Raw genomic sequence first — 22,538 nt, 5'->3', positions numbered from 1 at the left:
TTTAAGAAATACTTCACTGTATAACCTGAAGAATGTAGTGTTGTATGCGAAAATATCAAAAGGAAGATAACCCTAAATCAATGAGTAAGCGATGAGCAATGAACACAATTATGGATTGTCATCATATAATGCCATGTAACATCTCCCTATTATATGGAAGAAGAACCTGTAATGAAATAGAAGATAATTTATTACATTATTTAGACAAATAATATTTAGGGCACTATACAGTTGGCAAATTTGGTTTCCCCTCGTTTCCTTCAAACAAGATATTTAATTAATCGAATAACCGGAGGCTCAATGAGCCATATACTACAATTTATATTTATTTAATTAAATTACTAGATGAATGAATTAGATAAATGCAAAATCAAAAATGAGTAAACTATAACTCAACAAAGAACTTCATACATAGTGCCGAGAGGACGATCAAGAAAAGTTATTTTAACAAATAAGACTACCATTCCTAAAGTGGCCCAGTATTGTAATGTTTGTTTATGAAGACGTGAACATAGCTCTAAAGTGGAAAATACACGTTCAAGTCCCATTCGTTAATCATTGAAGTAAATAATTGACTTCGATATGAACTAAGTATTCTTTGGTAAAATAAGGCTCTAACGGTAGATGTCGTATAAAGCATTGCCCGCATACTTAGAAGGAGTTCGTACTTTATACCCCAGTTTGTAAATCCAAACTGGGATCAAAACAGTAACTAGACTTATAAGACCTATGATTGTTGCACCCCATGCAACAGGGAATTTCGGTAGTGAAAGCTGATTAAATAACGGCAAACCAAATAATGGAGAAGCCCGTTTCCGGCAAAAACAGAAGCTAAGTATCCCCAAAAGGAAATACTCAAATAGTTAATAAATGCCTGGAAAATCATATATGCACCTAGGGCAAAAATTTCTGAGCCTGCAAGAGGAAAAATCCAATGAATATTTGCACTGGAAGTCCATGCAAAAATGAAGGCACCCATTGGTAGCATAATGCTTCCGAAAATAGCTCCAAGTAAAAACGTTTCTGGTTCAACTATTATATCTGTTCCCAATTTTTTAGAGTATTTGTGGTAAACAAAAGGAATATAGCTTACTGCAGCTATCATAACACCTATCAAAAATGCAGTGCTACATACGCCCATCTCAATAAGCGTGAATCCATAAGTCTCTATGAAAACAATTGGAAATGCAACAAACCATAAGTACATCATAGAATATACCAATAAAAGATACAAATTAAGGACTAGTAAAATTGGTTCTGCAAATATAATAGCAAATGGACGCCATAGTATATCACCCGCTACCTGATAATAATTTCGTCTTATATTGTCTAATTCGCTTCTAATATTTTGATTTCCACTTCTTATCCTAAGTCGTTCTGCCTTTCTTCTCAATATAGTCTTATGGTGGGTTTCTGGTAAAAAAGGTATCAGCAATAATAAAGAAAAGGAACAGGAAATCAAAATATACCAGAATATCCATCTCCAGTAAGCACAGAACCTATCACCGGCCCAAGGGCGGGACCTAAAAATGTAGCAATTCCCCAAAATGCAATTCCAATAGGTATGTTAGGTAAACTTACCACATCGGCTATAGATGCACCACCAGTAGCTAAGAACGGTGAGGCAAATAGGCCACCAAAAAATCTTAAAATACATAAACAGGATATATTTGGACTTAATGCTGTCGGAATCTGAAGAATTGTATAGATAAACATGGTGGTAATATAAATATTATTTCTTCTGAACCTACTATTTTCCGACATAGGAGAAAATAAAAAGGGGCCAATGCCGTAACCAATAACAAACGTTGTTAGAGGTAAAGTGGCGATATATTGGCTAACTCCAAAATACTGACCAACTTCGGTGATCGCAGGAGCATAAATTGCTGAACACACATAAACTGAAAATGTATTAAAGGATATTTGAAAACCAAATATAACCTTCTGATAAAAGGGCCAATTATTTGGATTTTCTAAATCTTCTGGACCATCCCAATCAACTAAAATTGGGTTGCATAAAGCCGGATATCTCTTCTCAATTTCCTGTACCTCTTTTAAATCTTCATCTCTTCGTCCTATAAAATTACCATTTAAATTATGGCTGTAATAATCATAATATCTACTTGGTAATAAATAAGACAAATCCTCCTCCTTGTAGCCAAGGTATTTATGTCTTGTAATATGGTAAACAACTCTTCCGAGAAAGCTTCCTCTAATGAATTTCATTTTATCTTCGTGCATTTTGTATCAATTAAAATGTCTTCATGGTTATTTGAAATAAGTCCCATGTTGGGATTTATTGTCTTAAATCGTTTTCTATTGCAATATCAAGCAATAAAAGTTTTCAGCGCTGAGCAATATATTAATGTGCGACCGGCGGTATTCCTAGCTGAGATGAGCTTGTCGAGTACGTCAGGAGTTTATTTATGCTTCAAATGTATTCATGTTTCACAACTATATCTGATTTTCGAACATTACTATGTTCTGTAAACAGATTCAATAGCTCTTCTAATAATTTCAATTATATCTACTACTAAAAGTTTCTTAACGATACCTCTCTTGATTCCTTTAATAATTTAGTGAGAACTGACTTGCACGCTCATAATAATTCTCTTGAATAAAACATTATTACGCCATCGTCAGAGCCATGATTTGTCTCGTAGTATATAAATAAACCTATCCTAGGTTCCTTGTGGAATAATTTTGGCTTGGTCATTATTTGTTATGTTTTCACGACAATGTTTAGTAAAACTCGTTATTTTCAAAGTGACTCTTTCTACGCGGAACAATTATTCAGAAAGCCCTGGTTTCCGCTTGGTCCAGTAGATAGCTTATAATCAAGCTACTAAAGATAAATAAACTCCTATCGTGATTAACTGAAAGAATATGATATTTATGTTCAGAAGCGTTATCGTACATTCTACTTGGTATGATTTGAACAATTTTGACTAATCTATACCAATATGTGTTAATTTAATATAAACAAGCTTGAAATAACCTTTCACATTATCAATCCCACCTCATTTTAAATATTGTAAGTAAATAGCGATTAGTAATCTCGTCTCAGCCTTTCGAATTTACTTCAATTTTATTTCCCTCATAATTACAACTTCATAAAAAAAGGTTTATTGTTAGGTGAAGTTTTATCCCTCGAGGAATATCTTCTGCTTCTTCTGCTTGTTCACAATTTTTATTGTCATAAGTAACGTTTATTCGCAAATTTTCTCGCTTTAATAATCTGCATAATAATTATGGAGCTACAAGAGCTTTGCGGGTCTAAGCTCAAATTCTCTATTTCATATGAGATAGATACCAGCTTTCGTGAATCTTTACCGGAAATATTGTTTTAATCTTGCGAGTAATTTTGCTAAAGACAAAGGAAGATATTTTATTCAATTTTAAGGAAAAACTAACTCAACAAAAAAGATACCGTGAGTTTCGGAAAAAACAATGCAGAAATGTGGGGCATTTAAGTGGAAAACCCATTCTCGTATCATGATTGATACTCCGTGCTCAAGGAACATAGAATGATATAAATACGACGTAATCTTCATAATAGGATGAACACAAAATGGAAGTGGCATATATCGAGGATATAAACCGTGTTACTAAGACACACGCAATTGATTTAGGAAACGATCCTTACCATCCAAAATCAAATAAAATTCTGGCTATTCAAATATTGATACATATGTGAATATTTCTCAAACTATAATACTTTTGTCTTTTAATTGTCTTTTGATTGAATAACACTCAAAATCAAGAAATAATTTTCTTCCTGCTCTACTAACTAAATTATATAAGCTCAAAGGTATTTATATACTCTCTGCTCAAAAAGTCTTGGATTATTCAAGTTATCAATGTAAGGAAGAAATCGAAGCCCATTAATTTAACATATATTCAATCACGCCAACTTGATTAGTTACGAAAACCTCCACTAAAAGTTTGTTTGCATTTTTCAATACTTTCCGCATTATTAGTATGTGGAAATATTTAAATTCCATAGAAAATGACCCAACCATTGAGGTATATAACAAAATGCAACTGGGTGTATGAAAAAAGAGATCTTTTCTGGATTCGAGCAACTGCTGCAAAATTTGAAAGCACTATAAATAAATGCAAAGCTTTTCAGTTTGAATAACATAGTTCTTATAAGTATCGCTTCACAGGATTACGGTGAAGGATTTAATTGGAATTGACAAAATATTTGTTCATTAGAATACATTTGAAATCGGAATCTACCGGCTTCTCATATGTCACAAATGAGGCTGACAGAATACGTAGATACCAATGACAATGACCGTTCGCGATCCAAAGAGCGTATGTAGTTAGAGGAATGTGTCATTTTAAGCAGTATTAAAACAGAAGGCAATTTATATATAAACAACATTAAGCAGAAGACAATTGTAATTCTACAGAATCAATTATGCAGTTGAATACACAAATCTTAATCAATTCCAAACCAGAGAAAGTTAGAGACGTAATTTTAGATTTTCAGAAGTACTCAGAATGGAACCCATTTTTCACTAGCTTTAAAATCTATACTTCGGGTGCAGCACCGATACCAGGAACTCAGTTAGAAATTAAAATGAAACTAATTGGCGGCAATGAAAACACAATATATCCAATAGTGTTGGAGAACAGTGCAAGTGCTCTTAGATAGAAAGGTAAATTACTTTTTGATTTCATGTTTGTTGGTATACATTCTTTTGAATTTATTCCATTAGAAATAGATGGCCAAACTAAAACCAAGCTTATTCAATCGGAAGATTTTAGTGGTTTTTTTTTCTTATGTTTTTGAATGGACAGGCTTGTTAGTTAAAACGAAAAATCGTTTCGAAGAGCTTAATCAAGCTTTAAAAGTGCAAATAGAACAAGATCATTAAGATAAAATCTTTGCAATAGTAGGAACTCAGATAATATAAGTAAACTAAATATGTCGTAAGTAGTAAATTTTATTGCTTTTTGGTTGTAGATATATGAACTAACGAGTCGTGCTATTAAAATTAGTTTGGTAGCGTTTTAGTTTAATTCCAATTATATGAAATCAAAATAATATCTTTGTAACAGCGTTGTTTTCAAGAAGTTAGCTCAAGGGTGGCGTTGAACTGATTTCATTACATCTTTTGAATGAAGGGTTCCAGAAAAATAGAAAGTTTTCTATCATTTGGATCTGATAATGAATTCCTTAAACGGAGTAAAAAGATGAATATGGGACCATAAAATTTGAAATACAAAAAACCTTATCCCTTGAGAATTGTTGATGAAAGATAAAACTTTAAAAATAGTACAATATCACTGCCTATCCGTTGCAGAAGAAGTTGCGTATTGAGGAATTTTAGCTTCTTCGGATATTGTTGAACTTAATCTTCTTTCAGCTGAAACTGAGAAAGATATTTCCAAATGGCACAGTGTATTGGGTGAAAAACTTCTTTAAACTATCGTTCTCTTACTATAATTCAAAGGTTTGAGAAACTTATTGTTAGTTCTTACTTCAAGTTGATTATAATTTACGAGTTTCTAAGCGTATTTAGTAGTCCAAAGAAATTATATATTCTGCAGGGATATATACTGAATCTTTTAAATATTGGTTAAATGTCACTTATTCATCCTTAAAGATCATGTGAACATTCATAGAGCTATAATCAACCGAAAAAGATCCGATTGTCAACATGCTACCATGACAAGAGATATATCAATATTTGTGAGATTAGAATATCTACTCACCTACCAGCACGACATGTAGTTACTAATAGCCAATTGATACCATTAAAATCACTCCTACACGTTTGACGTCGACAAAACTGTTCAGAAAAAGACTTTATTCAGCACTTAGTAATTTGAACATTATACTTTAGCGAAAAATGCTCTGATATTAATAACTGCTTTCCTTATTATTGAGGTATCAATAGATCCTCTGTAAGACAATACAAACGGATACGTTGTTCCGACTACCAAATATCCCAAGGTCACAATCGTGTTAATTTTGTGATGTTTATTAAGGAACTAATACATTGTATTGCAATATATGTTTTTTCAAAAGATCTATCGTTATTCAAATGCATTTATATATAATCTCACTTTCATTACTGGTTCCGTTTTGTTTTTCAATGTCTTTATACCGTACGTACACTTCTACATTATTATCCATTGGGTATGGATCCGCTCATACATGTTTGTCCCTCATTACCATATTTGGTATACCTCCCGTTTTCTTATTTCTATTTTGTTCCTTGAAAATACGAAAATACGACTGTGACCCGTTTGCGCGAAATATGTAATCGATGACCTGCGATAAAGAGATAACACACTAGTTTTACTCAGCCCTAAATTATATACAGTAATATGTTTCAAATCATACAATATATTATATTCACCAGTGCTAACCAAAGCAATTGTTAATGAAAGAGCAGAGGTATAGGCAATGGCAGTCGAGACTCATACAGTGGCAGGCATAGTTGCCCAAAGAAACCCATTGGAATACCTGAAATCATCACCCTATACTATTTTCCTTTTTCAAGCAGTGTTGGTTATATTGTTATGCCAGTTAATATACTATCCAATTCGTAAACTACAACAACCTAAGGTTATTGCTGAGGTCGTTACAGGGATAATTCTAGGGCCATCGGTAATGGGTCACATTCCCAACTTCACTAAGAATTGCTTTCCAGAAGAATCCATTCCTGGGTTGACGTTAATGGCTAATATAGGGATTATCTTATTTTTATTTATTATCGGACTAGAAGTGGATATTTCATTTATCAAGAAGAATATGAAGGTTGCAATCAGTGTTGGGATGATAAATATGGCTATTCCGTTTGCTTTGGGATGTGGTATTGCAAAGGGTATTTACACTACGTATAGAATGGATTCAACTGAACTACCACCAATGGAGTTTACTACATATATGGTATTTATTGCGGTTGCCATGTGTATTACAGCATTCCCTGTTTTAGCCCGTATCTTAACAGAGTTGAATTTAATCACTGATAGAGTAGGCACAATTGTATTGGCGGCGGGAATTACAAATGATTTGACAGGATGGATTTTACTAGCACTAGTGGTTACATTGGCCAATGCTTCTAATGCTGTGAACACGGTTTATATTTTACTATTAACCGTAGCATGGTTTCTATTTTTATGTTTTCCAGTAAGGTTGGCAATGAAATTTTGTTTGCGGAGATTCACCAATGATTTGATTTCTGGAGAACCTTCACAAATTCTGATGTTATTTATTTTAACATCGGTATTCATATCAGCTTTTTTTACTGATATTATTGGTGTTCACCCCATCTTTGGGGCGTTTATGGTAGGAGTTATTGTACCCAGGACAAATGGATATGTGATAAAAATTACAGAAAAATTAGAAGATTTAGTACATATTGTGTTGATTCCTATTTATTTCGCTTTAGCTGGACTAAATGTGAATATAGGATTATTGAACAGAGGTATTGATTGGGCATATACAATAGGTATAATTTTATTGGCAATGGTAGGCAAGATTTTTGGAGGTTTTATTGCTGGAAAACTAAATAAATTGCTTTGGCGGGAATCATTAGCAATCGGTGTTTTGATGTCATGTAAAGGAATTGTTGAAATTGTTGTATTAACTGTAGGCTTGAATGCTGGAATTATTACCCAAAGGGTATACTCAATGTTTATTGTGATGACGTTAGTTACCACCTTTTTGACCACTCCATTGACTTTGCTAGTCTACCCCGTTGAATATAGGCTTAGAGTTGAAAAATTCTTACAAGGTGAAGCAACCTTAGATGGTACCCCAATAATAAAAGAAGGGTCATCGGATTCAGGACTCATTACCTCGGGGAATAGCTCAAACGAATTTCGTTCGTTAGAAAATGTTGATATTGACCAATTAGGTCATTTTAGGATTTCAAAGATAGTATTGTTATTACGAGATGTACATTCAATTTCGCATTTAATGTCGTTCACGCATGATATATCGCTGCTTGGTGATAATTCAGATGATAATTACAATATTGATATAAAGGCAGTACATTTGCGAGAATTTACTTCAAGGACATCACATTTACTAGAAGCATCATATCAAAACAGTTACGAAGAAGATTCCATAACTAATTTCAATGAAAACGAACTCCATAAATCTTCTTCGCTTCTTACAATTATGAAGATGTTCAATGAACTACTAGGGAATCACTTTGCATCGAGATCTGTATTATCTACATTTAAGAATCATATCTTTACTATTAACGATCAGATTTCTGAACCTTCTGAATTACTAATTTGTACTATTAATAAAAACGAATTAGCCAGAAGCTTTTCCAATAGCAATAATATTAACGGCGAAGACTCTGAACGTGTATTATATGGGAAACTATTTCATTCATGTAATTCGCATTTTGGATTGTTTATAACCAATGAAAAGAAAAAAACGTCTTTGAACGAGATTAAGGAAGATAAGGTATGCATCACGAACTTTTTCGAGAATGAAGAACCAAGATCAATCTTCGGTATTGACTCGGTTAACCTTATCTTACATCATGATAACTTTTTGAGCGCAAGTGATTTGTTATCCTTACATGTTGTCTATAAATTGGCCTTTAATCTATTATTCGTCAATATTTTTATCAATACGTCATCGTCACTGTCGTCTGGATTTGAAGAAAAAATTAGATCCTTATTTCTGCCTAATACGAAAGCTCACTTGTCAATTCATTATACTAAAGAAGATAGTTTGAAAGATGACATCTTAAAGGCTAACACTCGTTCAAGTAATGAAATGTTTGTCGTTCCTAATAACTTGGCTAAGAATGAAGAGGATGAAATGTTTTCAGGTGCCGTTAATCAATTAATTGATATAAGCGAAACTGAAGGGTTCAATGTCTTGGTTGTGAAAGCTGCATCTTTTTGAGTAAAGAACTATGTAGATTCGAGTACACAATTTTCACTGAAGCAAGAGATATTTTTCAAAATGGATAAGCCTTAGGTTTTCGTTGTGTATCTCGCAAATTGATTAATAATCCCAATACTATAACTATTACCTGATTATATGAAAGAATTCCGTCAACGCCTAATATATTTCAATTTTTGTTGTAGGTACGAGTTGTTGTAAAAAGACGTATCCAATATACTTGAAATTGCTTTAAAATATGCAGGTAGAATTTATAAAGAAAAATATATACTCAAAAATTCATATTTATATTCTATTTTTCCATCAAGGCCACTTAAAATGAAACTTGCCGAGGCATTACGAATAAGGAAAGATTACCTATCTAGGTTGAAGCAGTTGGAATCTCGTATTAATGACAATTGCTCAGTTCAGGAGGGCGATAAACCAGCCGAAAATCCCAATGAGTTGGTTGATGAATATATCAAGTTATCGGCTGATTTATCCAATTTAGTATGTAATATTAATTTGTCAAATACACAAATTAAATTTTTATTTGGGAATCATGAAGAGCCAAAATCTATGACTCAAGCTTTGGCGGAAAGGGATCAATATATAAGAAATATTGAAGTAATTAGAAACACTGCAAGACGAGGGGTTATCAAGAGGGATATGTACTCAAGGAGTGAAATTAAATTTGTATCCACTGTTAAAGTAAAAGATTATCAACACATGGTTGATAAGCTAGCTCAGCAGTTGAGGATTTTGGATACTAAGATACAAGAGCAGAACTGGTTATCTGATTTAGTAACTGAAATAGTTTGATAAGTTCAAGCTGGGAGAGAATAACTTGTCACTAAGCTTCTCATTCTGTAAGATTACAGGATAAGATTAATAACTGAAGGTAATCGGTTGACTTTTGTTAAATAAACGAGAATAAGTATAATTTGAGATATTTCAAATTGGGTATCAAGTCTAGGAAATGTGGATAATAAGCCTGAAATGAGATGCGCAGGTAAAAATAAAGACATTCTAATTAGCAGGCATGAAAGGGGTTTTGCTTAAAATTTATTATTTATCTCCTCATCATTCACACTTGCATCAATAATCTAGTATTAATCACTACCAATTATCAATTTCCGAAACTTGAGAGGGTGGGTTAGGGGATTTGTATATTTATATAACATACTTCAAACTAAACTTTAAATTTTCTAGTCGTAATAAGTTATATGGACACTTCTGTAGGCTGAGAAGGAATGCATACCCTTGGTTTTCATGTTAATTAAATACTATCATCAAAATAAGCGACTTCTGACCTAAAACGTTACCATATAGTACAGTGAATTCTCTAAAACTCACCCGATGAGGTTACAGCCGAGATTTACGGCCTAACGCATGGACTTAAGAAAATGCTATCCTATGGTCCTTACTGTCATATTAAATGACAAGGCTTATGAGACGGTGTGATTTCCTTAGCAAATCTACTATTAATTTGTGCTAAGAATTGAGTCCTACTGTTTTCAGTTTAATATGTTATTTTCCTCGTACATAAGAAGATAAACTGAAATTGTAGCACGAGGAAAAGAGGAAGGAAGGGAGCGTCCATAATCTGCAGGTTGTCAGTAATCTGGTGTAATTCCGGCGTCGAACTTCCGGTACCCATAAAATACACAATGATACTACTTTGTCAATATTGCTACAATTATAGAAATCGCATGCTGAAGACGGCGTTTTTTCATACTTTTTAAAACATCCATGTTAATTATATATCCTAAAAATGATGGCATAATTTAGACTATTTCACAGTTTAGTTCATAATGTATATATAAATCTAGTCTGTTTTGACGATAAATTCCAAATTGTGTTTTCCGGATTTACGAAATTTCGATTTCCTCCTTCTCGAATTTTACTTGGGGTACATTGCAGCGGAATTATGTTTGTGAGGGAGGAAGTCAAACAATACTAAATAGCGTGTCCTTGGAAATTGGTGATTGTACTATGGTATATTATAAATATCATATGTTTCTCTTTTAATCTTTGCATCAAAAATCCATAGTGAAATAATATGACCACATTTAATACACAAATATCCATCAAATCCCTTTCCGGTAAATTAGACAATATTCTTCATGACGCCATAGATAGATCCAAGCCGCAAAGCTTTGTTCCTGGTGTTGTTGGTGGAGTTACTAACGAGAAGGAAACTGTATACTTGAAGGCAGAAGGGGTTGAAAATCTCAATACAGCCAAGCCTATGACAAACAATTCTATTTTCTGCTATTATTCGTGCACTAAGGCAATCACAACTACTGCTATTCTTCAATTATGGGAAAAAGGTTTAATTGACCTAGATATTCCTGTTAAAACGTATTTACCTAAGATAGGGAAGATTGGAATTATCAAAGAATTGAAAGATGGTAAGAAACCCGTAACTGAGAATGCTAAAGCTGACATTACTATGCGTATGCTATTGACACATACAGCAGGATTTTCATATGCCTTTTTCAACGACAATTACAATAGGTTACTTAAACTGAGTGGTCAACCCAATATCCTTAGCGTTGACGAAAATACCATGGATCACACATTCTTGACTTACGAGCCTGGGACTAAATGGCATTATGGAATGAATTTGGACTGGGCAGGATTTGTATTAGAAGCTATAACTGGAAAAAGCCTAGAGGAATATATTACAGAGAATATTTTTATACCAACAAATATGACATCATGTACCTTTCATTTAGGGTCTGATAAAGATGCAGTAGCGGCACATGTACGTACTAGTAATGGATTATCTGTTGCGCCATTTGGTCCCGATAAGTCACCCAAATTAGATATGGGTGGCCATGGTGTTTTTGGTACAGTTGATGATTATTTGAAATTCATCAGGATTTGGTTAAATGAAGGTACTACTTCTGAAGGTGTACAAATTATCAAGCGCGAAACCTATCAGCTTGCAATTCAAAATAATTTACCAGAAGGGTTACACATAACAAATCTTGAATCATATGATTCTAGAATTACAAAATCAGTCGATATAGATCCAGAATTAGAACCTGACACTTGGTGTCTCGGTTTTGCCGTAAGTGAAAATGATTTACCTACTGGTAGACCAAAGGGATGTCTATACTGGTCAGGGGTCGCAAATTTGTTTTATTTGATAGATATCAAAAATAAAATTGGAATATTCTGGGCCTCTCAAATATTCCCATTTTTAGATGCATCTGCCGACGGGTTCGTAGACATGGAAAGTGCTGTGTATGACACTTGGCATTCATCTACAGTCTAATAAATCTATAGAAAAATGAAATTATTCTGAACATAATAGTAAGCAAAACGTTGAGCATACAGAGTACACAATTACCTTCTTTAAGTTTATGAGAGGCTATATATATATAAAAGTATACTTGATTTCTATAACTTCATTAGCTTATAATATTGAAGGGATTGTCAAAGAAAAAGTCATCCATAGCAAAGCTACCAAATAGATTGTTTTCATATAATATATTATTATCGATATCAAAGGCGGCTGCGGCATTAGAGTTTTCGACAGAGAGACTACGCTGATTGATAGGATAATTCTCTCTGTTTCGATCATATGTGGAAATTCCATTTCGTGAAGAGACACTTTCCTGTTTTAGCAAATCAAACAGAAACCAGAATTTGTCAAATTGATGCTTGTTAAGTATATGTTCCTCTGAATCAGTAATTGGGTGTATATTTCTTGCACTAGTTCTACTCATCAAATTTGAGGAATTACGTTTCATCAAGTCGAGGCAGCAATGAAGTAGGTTTTCCAACTGTTGTAGTTCGTCAAGCGAAAATTTTAAATCAGCTCTTGATTTACTTTCTTTGTCACTATTATATAGTTCATCATCATCTAGTATACTTCTGCCATAATTATACGACTGCGAAGACTTCCATGCATAGAAGTATCGTTTACTCAAGCTTGATATTGATTTCACACTTTGCATTTCAATTTCACTCACGATGTCCGTTAAGGTATCAAGAGAGTTAATATAGAGTTTAATCTGGGAATTGCTCATAGAGACTTTGTTAAATGTATGCATATCTATAGATAAGCGAGTATTCTTGAGTCTAACTCGAAATTGACCCAAAAGCAACCTCATACGAGTTAGATATTCAATTATTGGTGTAACCATTAACGCGAAGGCTGATCCAAAGTAATCATCACAATAACATAAAATATCTCCAGAGATAGCAGCCAATTCGTAATGCACAATAGCCCACAGTTTCTTCAAATAAAACATACTCAACTGAACATTCCTGTTTTCAAAATATAAAAAAAAGCAATAATACATATACAGCAACATCAACTTACAATATAAATATAACTTAAACTTCTGAATTTTCAAAAACTCTGGAGAACAATTATCAGATACTAAATATTCACTTGCACTTCCAAGGGTCTTCTCAACTAAAATTTCAAAATCTGATAAATGATCAGCTAGGTCGGAAATTTTCATATCAGACCTGACTCTAAATATCATGTCTAGAATTTTATGGGAAAACATAACAACAGGATGCATCTCATCACATGCTGTTACTATCTCTCTCTCTAATACCACGTTACTTATATTGGATGTGTATTCGTATAAGCAAGGCTTTTCTGTATCATAATTCGATTCAATTGTATATATTGGGGACCCATATATGATTGAATCCTCGATGTCAGCATTGATCAAAAAATACCACAACCTTCTTTTTAGCATTCTTGTCCTCTCATCTATTTTTCTGAGAGAAAAATATAATATGTAATTGGGATCTCTGTTCAAGTACAAAACACTAGCCATTTGGTACAAAGTCCCGATAGAAATAACTGATTGATGATTATTAGAAGGATCCTCCTCAGGCGCATAACCCCGATAAATATGCATCATGCATAAAGATTGGAAAAGAGCCAAACTTGGTTCTGTAATTAATTCAAACTCTTTGATACATCGTTCTGCAACAGTTATTACTTCAATAGGTATGGGATGTTGCATAAGATACCTTTTGTCTCGAGAATTCAGTGGTGCGTCCTGCGAATTTAATAGTTCCTCATTCTTTACTACATCATTGCTAAATAATGATAGGTAACTTAATCTCACAGTAATCAAGAGCGTGGCTAAGAAAGCCAAGTCATACTTACTTCCTAGAACAATATTTTCTATGTGCCCATCAAGGTTGTCGGGATTATAGTCCCCAGTGATACGAGAGACGTCAGCCCGAAACGCAGATTCGTCTAATATAGGAAAAAATGGATACAAAGTATCAAAAAACATATTGATAAGCATATGAAGCGTTCTCTTTCCAGGTAATATTTGCTTTATTTGCTCCAATAAATTGGAATCGTAATGGAACAGTACAGGTGTGAAGCTGAGTCCCAATGTCAAACCGAAACTAGATATAGCTTTCTTAACTTCAATAGTATCCGACTCTGAATGGTTCTTTTCTAATCTTTTGATATATTTATTTCCATAAAAAATACGTGATCGTCCATCTAGATCTTCTAATCCGTTATCTTGCAGGTTCTCATTAAGTACTGATTCAAGTGAAAAATGTTTCCGTTTCGGCCAAGCCAAATATTTCCATATCAAAATAGAGGCCGGATCTTGTCTCAGCAAAACAAGGAACCTCAAGGGACCAAATGGAGTAACTACAACTCTAAGATCACTTTCTGGATCTTTCGTAAGGGAATCAAGAAAATTAATGGAATCCTCGCTCGATAGTACGGGATTGATACCTATAAGACGAATGTCATCCCCTAACCTTTTTACATTATTCAACGTATTTGGCGACTTGTTTGCATGATACTTCTGAATAATGTGATTGTCATCATGCTGAGTAGTTGAACCACGAGGCGCTTGCTTATTTTGGAATGTCGTCATGGTTATAGAAGCTTCAAGATCCTTTATTTTATTGTTCAAAATTCCTATTTTATTATGCAATGAATCATCTTTTATATTTCGTTCCCTGCTATCTATATTTCCCGGTATTTTACGAAAAGCTTCTGAACTATAACTTCGGTCGTCCTGCAAATGCTGTTTCTTATACGACATAGTGCTGTAGGCACAAGTGGCATCAATGCTTAGTTTGATACAACTAGAACAAGGGAGATTTCGATCACACTTTCTTTTTTTCTTGTGACAGTTCCCACAAACAAGAATCTGTCTCGCTCGTTTCTTATTCCTTTCGAATGGCATAGTTGGTGATAAGTTTTCTTAAAGCAAAAAAATTAAATTGTAAAAGGTTGATGTACTACTTTAAAAACGAAAATTATTCAAATAAGCCTAGGTATATACACGCCAAATTATTCTTATAGCAAGATTTAGTGTTGAATTTACTCCATCTCTCAAACATTCATAATGAATACTGGAAATACAAGGGAATAGTTTGATTAGATCATTTATTTCGCACTGCGTGCAAAAACCTCAACGATAGATCTCAAATGCAGTGAACATATATATCCTATTTAAAATTCGATTCTTCGATTGACTCTTTGTCAGTAACAGTGGGGTTAGCACTATAGTTATCATTCCCAGCGTTAAGAGACTTAAATTCTCTAAATGAAACATAATATTTTCCAATATCTTGCGAAATAAAGATCACCATATTCAAGAACATGAGCGCTGCATCAAAACCATAAAGAAATGCTTCATGCGAAATAAGATACCCATCATTTCCTTGAATATATTCAACCAATCTGAATATAGATCTTATGAATATAAGTATTGAGCATGCTAAAAGGGTAAACAAAATAGAATTCCAATTATTGAATTGTGAGGGTATATTTCTGATAAACATAGCACATTCATTTGGGTGTTTAAGGACTCTATAATGAAAGATCACTTCCACGACCATGAACATCCCAAAGAAAACTATCTGAACTATCAAACCACCAATAATCACGCGTTCCCCGGTCTTCATGGATGATTGGTCACCCGAAGACATAATTCCTCCACCACCAGCCTGCATTAAGAACGACACCACATCACCGACCACAAAGATCTTGGTTAAATACTTCAATGGGATAATTGAGAGTCTATGACATTCCAAACGTGCAATTAGCCTTCCAAGTGACATGTATAGCGTAGCGGCAAATAATGCAGGTGCAACTAATAAAAGTATTGATTGGATGATGTATGGTCCGAGGGAAGTGACGTCGGAGCTTGACATGACCCTTCCAATATATCCAACAAATTCAAAAACCCCACCCAATACAAAAGGAAGCATAATCCATAACACACGCTTCTCTTTTCTAGTATAATTTTTTGAAGCCATTGTCTTCACAATTTGATAAACTTGAAAAATTGTCGCCAATCCAAATAACACAACGAAAATTGCTGCTGCTGCCTTTGAAGGTGTATAATTATAGGCCTTCCAGGTCTCAAGTGATTCATCTCTGATTTCTAATTTATTTATCATCTTTTGTCCAAATATTAATAGTATATATGCTTAGATACTTGCAGGTAATTAGCTAAATTTAAATATAGCAATTAATTATTCTTATTTGATAACAAGTGATTACTGTCAAAATCTATGTAATTTATCATGGTGATAACGGAACCATTTTATACATCATACGGCTGGCCTTTTTTAAGCCAGATCTAAGGTGATTAAAGGTGATTAACGGATTTTAGTGGACTTAAATGGCTTTAACCTTTTTTGATGCGACCAGAATTTTTTCATCGAAAATGTTATGCACCTCAGATCAATGCATGCGAAGATTAGAAGACAGCTGCCCAAAGGCTGTAGTAGAGATTTGTTAATTCATACAATTAATCGCATGATGATCAATTCAAATTCAAAAATATCAATTCTAATATCTGACAATCTTTGTGTTCGTCTCTCTTCAGTTCTTATCATATTTGAGATTGTTAAGCTTTTAGGTATGATTTGAAATTTTTCTTGAATTTTATTTTTTTTTATTTCTATCTTACTTTGGATCAAGAAGCAACAATTATTCATAAATACGAGAAGTCATTCATGTAAAAATCTATAATTAATGTAGTACTTAAGAGAGTTAGTCAAGATATAGAAATTTGAATAAAGTTCCTCAATAGCAGTTGAAAGTATTCACTTCCATAACACATAATTAATACATCGTATTGAATTTCATATTCACTTCTAAAATTAAATCAATAAGTGCGAAATCCCTAAGGCGTAAATCAAAATTAATATTGTGTCAGAGCACTCAGCTAAAGAAATATTTTGGTCAATAGAGAGAGAGAGCCCTTTCTTCCCGTTACTAGAGAAGGCATGTTGTGCAAAAGACTTATTCAATTCCTGTGTGTGTAGATTTAGTAATGTCCATAATCTATCAATTTGCATATCATTCATTAACTGTACCTCCAGATCGGAAAATTTTAAGTTAACATCATTGCATACTTTATTATATAGATGTAGAGTTTAGGTGCATGAAATTCGTCTGTGTTTTCATATTAAGACAAACGCTGAATAAACTTTCTAAGCTACTTAATGTATTCAATGAATATCTCAAAGCTGCATATTTCACAGTTTTAGACAGAAGAAATAAAGAAATAAATAGAACTGCTACAGCAAGGATTTATATAGAAATCAAATTCACCGTATGTTGCACCAGTACTATTTGTAAAAAAAAAAGATAAGGCATTGAGGTTATAAAGTCGATTTCAGATTATTAAATATCAACACGATAAAAAATGTATTTCCCATTCCCTTAATTGAAGATTTATTTATGAAAATAGAACAGCCATAGTATTTTTAAAGTTAGATTTAATGTCAAGATATTTTCAGGTCAGAACGGATCCGAAAGAAGAAGAAAAACAGGTTTTGTTACACCCTTTGGACATTACCATTGGAGAGTAATACCATTTGGAGTGGTGAACGGCCCTGCAACATTTCAGTCATTTACGAATGATATATTAGGAGATACGCCTAACGTTTTAGTCTACCTATATGATATATTGGTTTATAGTCATAATAGGAAAGAACATGGGAGAGATTTAAAAAGAGTACTACGAGTATTAAGAGAATAAGTCTAAAATTTTCAAGGAAACATTAGACCTCTTGGCGCATACCATCACGCCTAATGGATTGTATCCAATGATTTAAAGATTGAGACCATAGCGAAGTGGAAAGCTCCACAGCATGCTAAAGATGCGATGAGATTTATGGGTCTATGTAACTACTATAGAAAATTGTACCAGGATTTTCGAAGTTATGTGCCCATCAATAAATTTATGGCAGATCACTGCAGGTGGCAGGAAGAACAAGAGAAGGCATCCGAAATACCAAAAGAAAAGATAAACGGTAAGTTAATTGGAGTTGTAGGTTCTTTTTAGAAGAAGTTAATAGCAGCTCAATTAAACTATTTCGTTATGGAAAGAGAGTTTTTAGCAATAATTGAAAGCTTGAAGCAATTTAGATTTATACTTAGATCATATCATCTAAGTTTATCATATATAATGTCACAAGTAACTAAAAATAGAATAGCGAGATGGTAAGATTTTCAGTCAGAATATGATTTTGAAATACAACATATTTCAGGTACGAGGAATAATTCCGCAGATGCATTATCTTGAATAGGAATCAATAATGTTGGAATAACGCTTACAGCTATTCCATTTGATTATGATTTTACAGAAGATTACGATGTAGGTACAAATTTTGGTGTAATCTATGATTGTTTGAAGAACAATAAACAAACACCAAAAGAGACTAACAATCATATTGGACATTTCCTGTTAGTAGGAAACCAATTGTTTTATTCCATTAATGTAGGAATGGATCAGACATAAGATTGAAATTGACAGAAGAGTTGCTAATTGATAAGATTTTCTAAATTGATATAATCAAATGATTTTACCTGTATTAAATGTATGCAACTTTCATATCCTTAGCTGTTATGATTGTAAAAGTATTTTATAAAATATTGGAATAAATTTCTCTATTAACTCTTGATCGACATCTCAGAAAATCCTTTGACTTAAAATACATCGTCTTAGCGCAGTCATATTCAGCAGCTTTAGTTTAAGCTCGAGTAGCAATCAAAATATTTCTCCGTTTTAGACTATGCGTTTACGTTATATTTTCTCTTGAGCATTTCTGTCCCGAAATTTAAGAATCCAGCTTCATATATGCTGATTTTACGAGTGCAACTTTTACGACTCGCGAATATTTCTATCGGAATTTGTAGCCGGAGAATAGACGAGTATTCAGCCGTGCACTTTCTTCCCCTTTGCATATAGGATAAGTTACCGTTAACTTCAGTCTCGGACGAATGACTTGTGGGTTTGGGATAACGTCCAAGAATTTTATCAAGAAATTATTTGCATACTCCACCCTAATTTGCTAATTTCATAAAATTATTTTATCATGAATAGTATATAGAACGGATCAATCTCCCGCTTTGATTCACTTTTCCTCTATCTCCCCTCAAGAGAAATGGAAAGTTCTTTTTTTAATACTAGTTCATACAAACTCGACTAGCCATCGCAACATCTAACCGGAACAGTTAGTATATACCCCACAAAAGATCATAAATTTAAATGCTATCTATCTATAAATATGTGAGAGAAACACTCATAGTTTAACTTAACATCATAACTGAAATCGTTTATTTCTATCCCAAGGCAAAATGAACTATACTAAAGAGGACGGCTCCCCAAATTTAACTAAAAGTAATATTATACATTACTTTAAAACAAGACCTAGTACCTTATTCGATATTCCATTTTTCAAGACTGATAAGAAAGTATGGCAAGTTTTAAATCCCATACCTGGATTAAAAGAAATGTCTCTTAGTGATTGGAACTACTATTTCCTCGGGTGGACTGCCTGGACAATAGATGCAATTGATTTTTTCTGTGTTTCTGCTGCAGCGCCCGAGATTGCGGCGACATTAGGGGTTGATATAGTTGATATAACTTGGGGAATGACCTTAGTATTAATGTTGAGATCAGTTGGGGCTCTTATTTTTGGAATAGCTTCTGATTATTATGGACGTAAATGGCCATTTATTGTCAATTTATTTATTTTTGTTGTATTGGAAATTGCTACTGGTTTTGTAAAGACATACAAAGAATTTTTGGCAGTGCGTGCTATATTTGGTATTGCAATGGGTGGAATGTACGGTAATGCAGCAGCAACTGCTATAGAAAACCAGCCCATTGCGGCAAGGTCCATTTTATCGGGCTTGTTTTTGCCTGCCTATAATTTTGGATACGCTCTTGCAGTTATATTCTTCAGAGCTTTTGAAAATACGTACAAGCCGGGTGAAGGGTGGAGGTCTTTATTTTGGTTTAGTGCAGGTTTACCTTTAATCGTAATTATCTGGAGAATGTTTTTTCCAGAGTCTGCTCATTTCTTAAGGTTAAAAACTCAACGTCGATTAGAAGCAAAAAATGACATAGAACAATTAAAAACAAAAAAAGTTAAGCAAAATATTTTCACGATGATAAAAACTGAAGGACTTATGTTTGTTTACTTGGTTTTATTTGCGGCGGGAATTCATTTTACGTCCCATGGATCAGCTGACTTGTATCCAACTTTCTTAGTCAAGCAACATGACATTGGATCTGATAGAAAGACTGTTACTATGGTAGTGTGTAATTTGGGAGCTGTAGCCGGGGGGATTTTTTTTGGTCAAATGACTGAGTTATTAGGAAGGAGATTATGTGTTGTTGTATGTATGTTGACGAGTGGAGCATTTATTTATCCTGCATTTCTTTCCAATGACATAAATGTTTTGACTGCTGGATTTTTCTTCGTCAATTTTGGAATTGCAGGAGCTGCGGGTGTTGTTCCTCTACATACATTTGAATTATTCAAAAAAGAGAATCGCGTGATCTTGAGTGGTTTAGGTATGTTTTATCTTTTTTTACTCTAAAGTGATGGATTTTTAAGTGGACGACTAACTAAATATAGTATATCAATTGGGTAATCTTGCTACTTCTGGCTCTGCAACAATTGAAGCTGAACTCGGTACTAGGTTTCCTCTCAATAAGCCAGGGTTTTCTGATGCATATAACTATGGAAAAGTCATGGGAATTTTTTGTGGGGCTGTTTTTGCATATGTGGCTGTAGTTATATTTTTAGGTCCCGAGAGATTTCATCAAGACTTATCATCTAATAGAAATGAACTCCATGAGATCGATGAAGCCAAAGAATCTTCTGATGTTCTGGTAATTGAAGAAGAGACTATGATTATTCAAAAGCAATAGTTTTCTCACGTCAAGCTACAGATATATTGAAGATAAGAAATAAATCATGAAAAAAAGAGTGCTAAGACTAGTATTGATCAAAAAAGTAGTTAATGCATATATAGTTTATGATAAAAAGTCTATTGATTAGAAATTAACGTGAACTGCTATATATTCCTTAAAATAACTTCTGTAACTCAATATAAGAGGAGACCCACTAAGCTAATATGGACTACAAGTGTCAGAAAGGAATAAAAAGTTCTGTGATATAATTTCATTCTTTTTTGACTGAAATAATTTTTACTAAAAACTGACTTAATTATAACCGTTCCATACAAATGTGTATGCCAGAAGGAATAGGAACACTTCGCTAAACATTGCTTTTTCAAAAAATCCGCAAATATCATACTGACTGTCTCTGAAACTAAGTATTCAAGAAGCAAGTTTAAGTATACATGATTAAGCATATTGGGCGAAATTAATTACATAATCCTTGCAAGCAATGTTAAATTCACTTAAATTTTTTGAGAAGTAAAGATTTAATTGTACGGGATTGTTCATGTAACTTTCAATCATGCACGCTCGGTCTACGTCGTAAATTTAGATCTAGACCAATTTACGACAAACAAGAATAATTCGAAAATGCGTACTGAAATTAGAAATAGTTGACTTAATTAAGAAACTATTTCAGATAGTATGTTCATAAAGCTCTTCATCCATATTCCATTTCATCAATAAGCTTGTATATTTTTATCAATTTCTGAAGGAAAGATTCATGACATAGAGAGCAGATGCGCGTGAAGTTTCCCTCACGTAGGTATCCAATTCATTGCATCCGCGGGGCAACCTATATGCAAAAAACAATAGTAATAAGGTCCAATTCTAAAAAATAAAATCCTCTAATTTAAAAATGGTCACTGGGTATCATTAGGCAAACACAAGATCTTCTGTGGATTAACTATAAAGTCCTTTTGTCGTATAAATTGCGTTATTTTTTAGTCGCCGTAAGCTCAACAATGCTAATACCACCACATCTTTTTCAAACTTGGACCTGTTATTTCCTTAGCATTGTGATTCTAACCAGCACCAAAAAATTTGGAAGTAACATATACGAAAGCGGAAATAGCTTCCAAGAATCAAATATGTTCGACAACACATAAGTAAATAGGTCATTGTATATAATTTTATGAGAAACTAGCAACAAACAAAGAATACAATGGTCTAATTGGCGTATTGGTTTATCATATCAGTAGCAGTACTTGCCAAAAAGTAGATTTTACTAGTGGAATCGATTTAATAAAATAGGACATTAATTAGGTATTAAGAGCTCCATTTTAGGAAATCCTTTTTTATTAATTACTATAGATCCAATACCATAGACAAAATTAAAGTTTGGAATGCATAAATAGCTACAATAAACGCTTATTATTGCTTCGCTGAGACTTTCAAAGGATGATACGATAACTAGGGCGGTTTTATTTAAT

General features: G+C 33.4%; 8 protein-coding genes across 8 annotated transcripts, besides 2 other annotated features; 5 read left to right on the top strand and 3 right to left on the bottom strand. All coding sequences in view use genetic code 12, as the record gives it.

Annotated features, from left to right (window-relative positions):
• Positions 1-4,426: 4,426 nt before the first annotated feature.
• Positions 4,427-4,663, top strand: DEHA2F27302g (DEHA2F27302p; the record flags this gene model as incomplete). Its single annotated transcript, XM_461525.1, has 1 exon — positions 4,427-4,663. One exon carries the CDS (start codon positions 4,427-4,429, stop codon positions 4,661-4,663), a length of 237 nt encoding a protein of 78 aa, XP_461525.1.
• A 1,761-nt stretch (positions 4,664-6,424) lies between these two features.
• DEHA2F27280g (DEHA2F27280p) lies at positions 6,425-8,893 on the top strand (the record flags this gene model as incomplete). The annotated part of the gene is made up of 1 exon (XM_461524.1): positions 6,425-8,893. The coding sequence occupies one exon, from the start codon at positions 6,425-6,427 to the stop codon at positions 8,891-8,893; it is 2,469 nt and encodes an 822-aa protein (XP_461524.2).
• Positions 8,894-9,211: 318 nt separating this feature from the next.
• On the top strand, positions 9,212-9,694 carry DEHA2F27258g (DEHA2F27258p; the record flags this gene model as incomplete). Its single annotated transcript, XM_461523.1, has 1 exon — positions 9,212-9,694. The coding sequence occupies one exon, from the start codon at positions 9,212-9,214 to the stop codon at positions 9,692-9,694; it is 483 nt and encodes a 160-aa protein (XP_461523.1).
• Positions 9,695-10,934: 1,240 nt separating this feature from the next.
• On the top strand, positions 10,935-12,158 carry DEHA2F27236g (DEHA2F27236p; the record flags this gene model as incomplete). The annotated part of the gene is made up of 1 exon (XM_461522.1): positions 10,935-12,158. The coding sequence occupies one exon, from the start codon at positions 10,935-10,937 to the stop codon at positions 12,156-12,158; it is 1,224 nt and encodes a 407-aa protein (XP_461522.2).
• A 136-nt stretch (positions 12,159-12,294) lies between these two features.
• Positions 12,295-15,075, bottom strand: DEHA2F27214g (DEHA2F27214p; the record flags this gene model as incomplete). Its single annotated transcript, XM_461521.1, has 1 exon — positions 12,295-15,075. One exon carries the CDS (start codon positions 15,073-15,075, stop codon positions 12,295-12,297), a length of 2,781 nt encoding a protein of 926 aa, XP_461521.2.
• A 265-nt stretch (positions 15,076-15,340) lies between these two features.
• Positions 15,341-16,297, bottom strand: DEHA2F27192g (DEHA2F27192p; the record flags this gene model as incomplete). Its single annotated transcript, XM_461520.1, has 1 exon — positions 15,341-16,297. The coding sequence occupies one exon, from the start codon at positions 16,295-16,297 to the stop codon at positions 15,341-15,343; it is 957 nt and encodes a 318-aa protein (XP_461520.1).
• Positions 16,298-17,005: 708 nt separating this feature from the next.
• Positions 17,006-17,212, bottom strand: DEHA2F27170g (DEHA2F27170p; the record flags this gene model as incomplete). The annotated part of the gene is made up of 1 exon (XM_461519.1): positions 17,006-17,212. The coding sequence occupies one exon, from the start codon at positions 17,210-17,212 to the stop codon at positions 17,006-17,008; it is 207 nt and encodes a 68-aa protein (XP_461519.1).
• A 232-nt stretch (positions 17,213-17,444) lies between these two features.
• Positions 17,445-18,652: a mobile genetic element (Debaryomyces hansenii Tdh2 retrotransposon).
• Positions 18,431-18,652: a long terminal repeat (solo LTR of Debaryomyces hansenii Tdh2 retrotransposon).
• An 838-nt stretch (positions 18,653-19,490) lies between these two features.
• DEHA2F27126g (DEHA2F27126p) lies at positions 19,491-21,075 on the top strand (the record flags this gene model as incomplete). The annotated part of the gene is made up of 2 exons (XM_461518.1): positions 19,491-20,715; positions 20,780-21,075. The coding sequence occupies 2 exons, from the start codon at positions 19,491-19,493 to the stop codon at positions 21,073-21,075; spliced, it is 1,521 nt and encodes a 506-aa protein (XP_461518.2).
• Positions 21,076-22,538: the final 1,463 nt, after the last annotated feature.

This window comes from Debaryomyces hansenii (assembly GCF_000006445.2).
Source record: "Debaryomyces hansenii CBS767 chromosome F complete sequence".
Taxonomy (NCBI): domain Eukaryota; kingdom Fungi; phylum Ascomycota; class Pichiomycetes; order Serinales; family Debaryomycetaceae; genus Debaryomyces; species Debaryomyces hansenii.
This window is presented reverse-complemented; position numbering and strand designations above follow the sequence as displayed.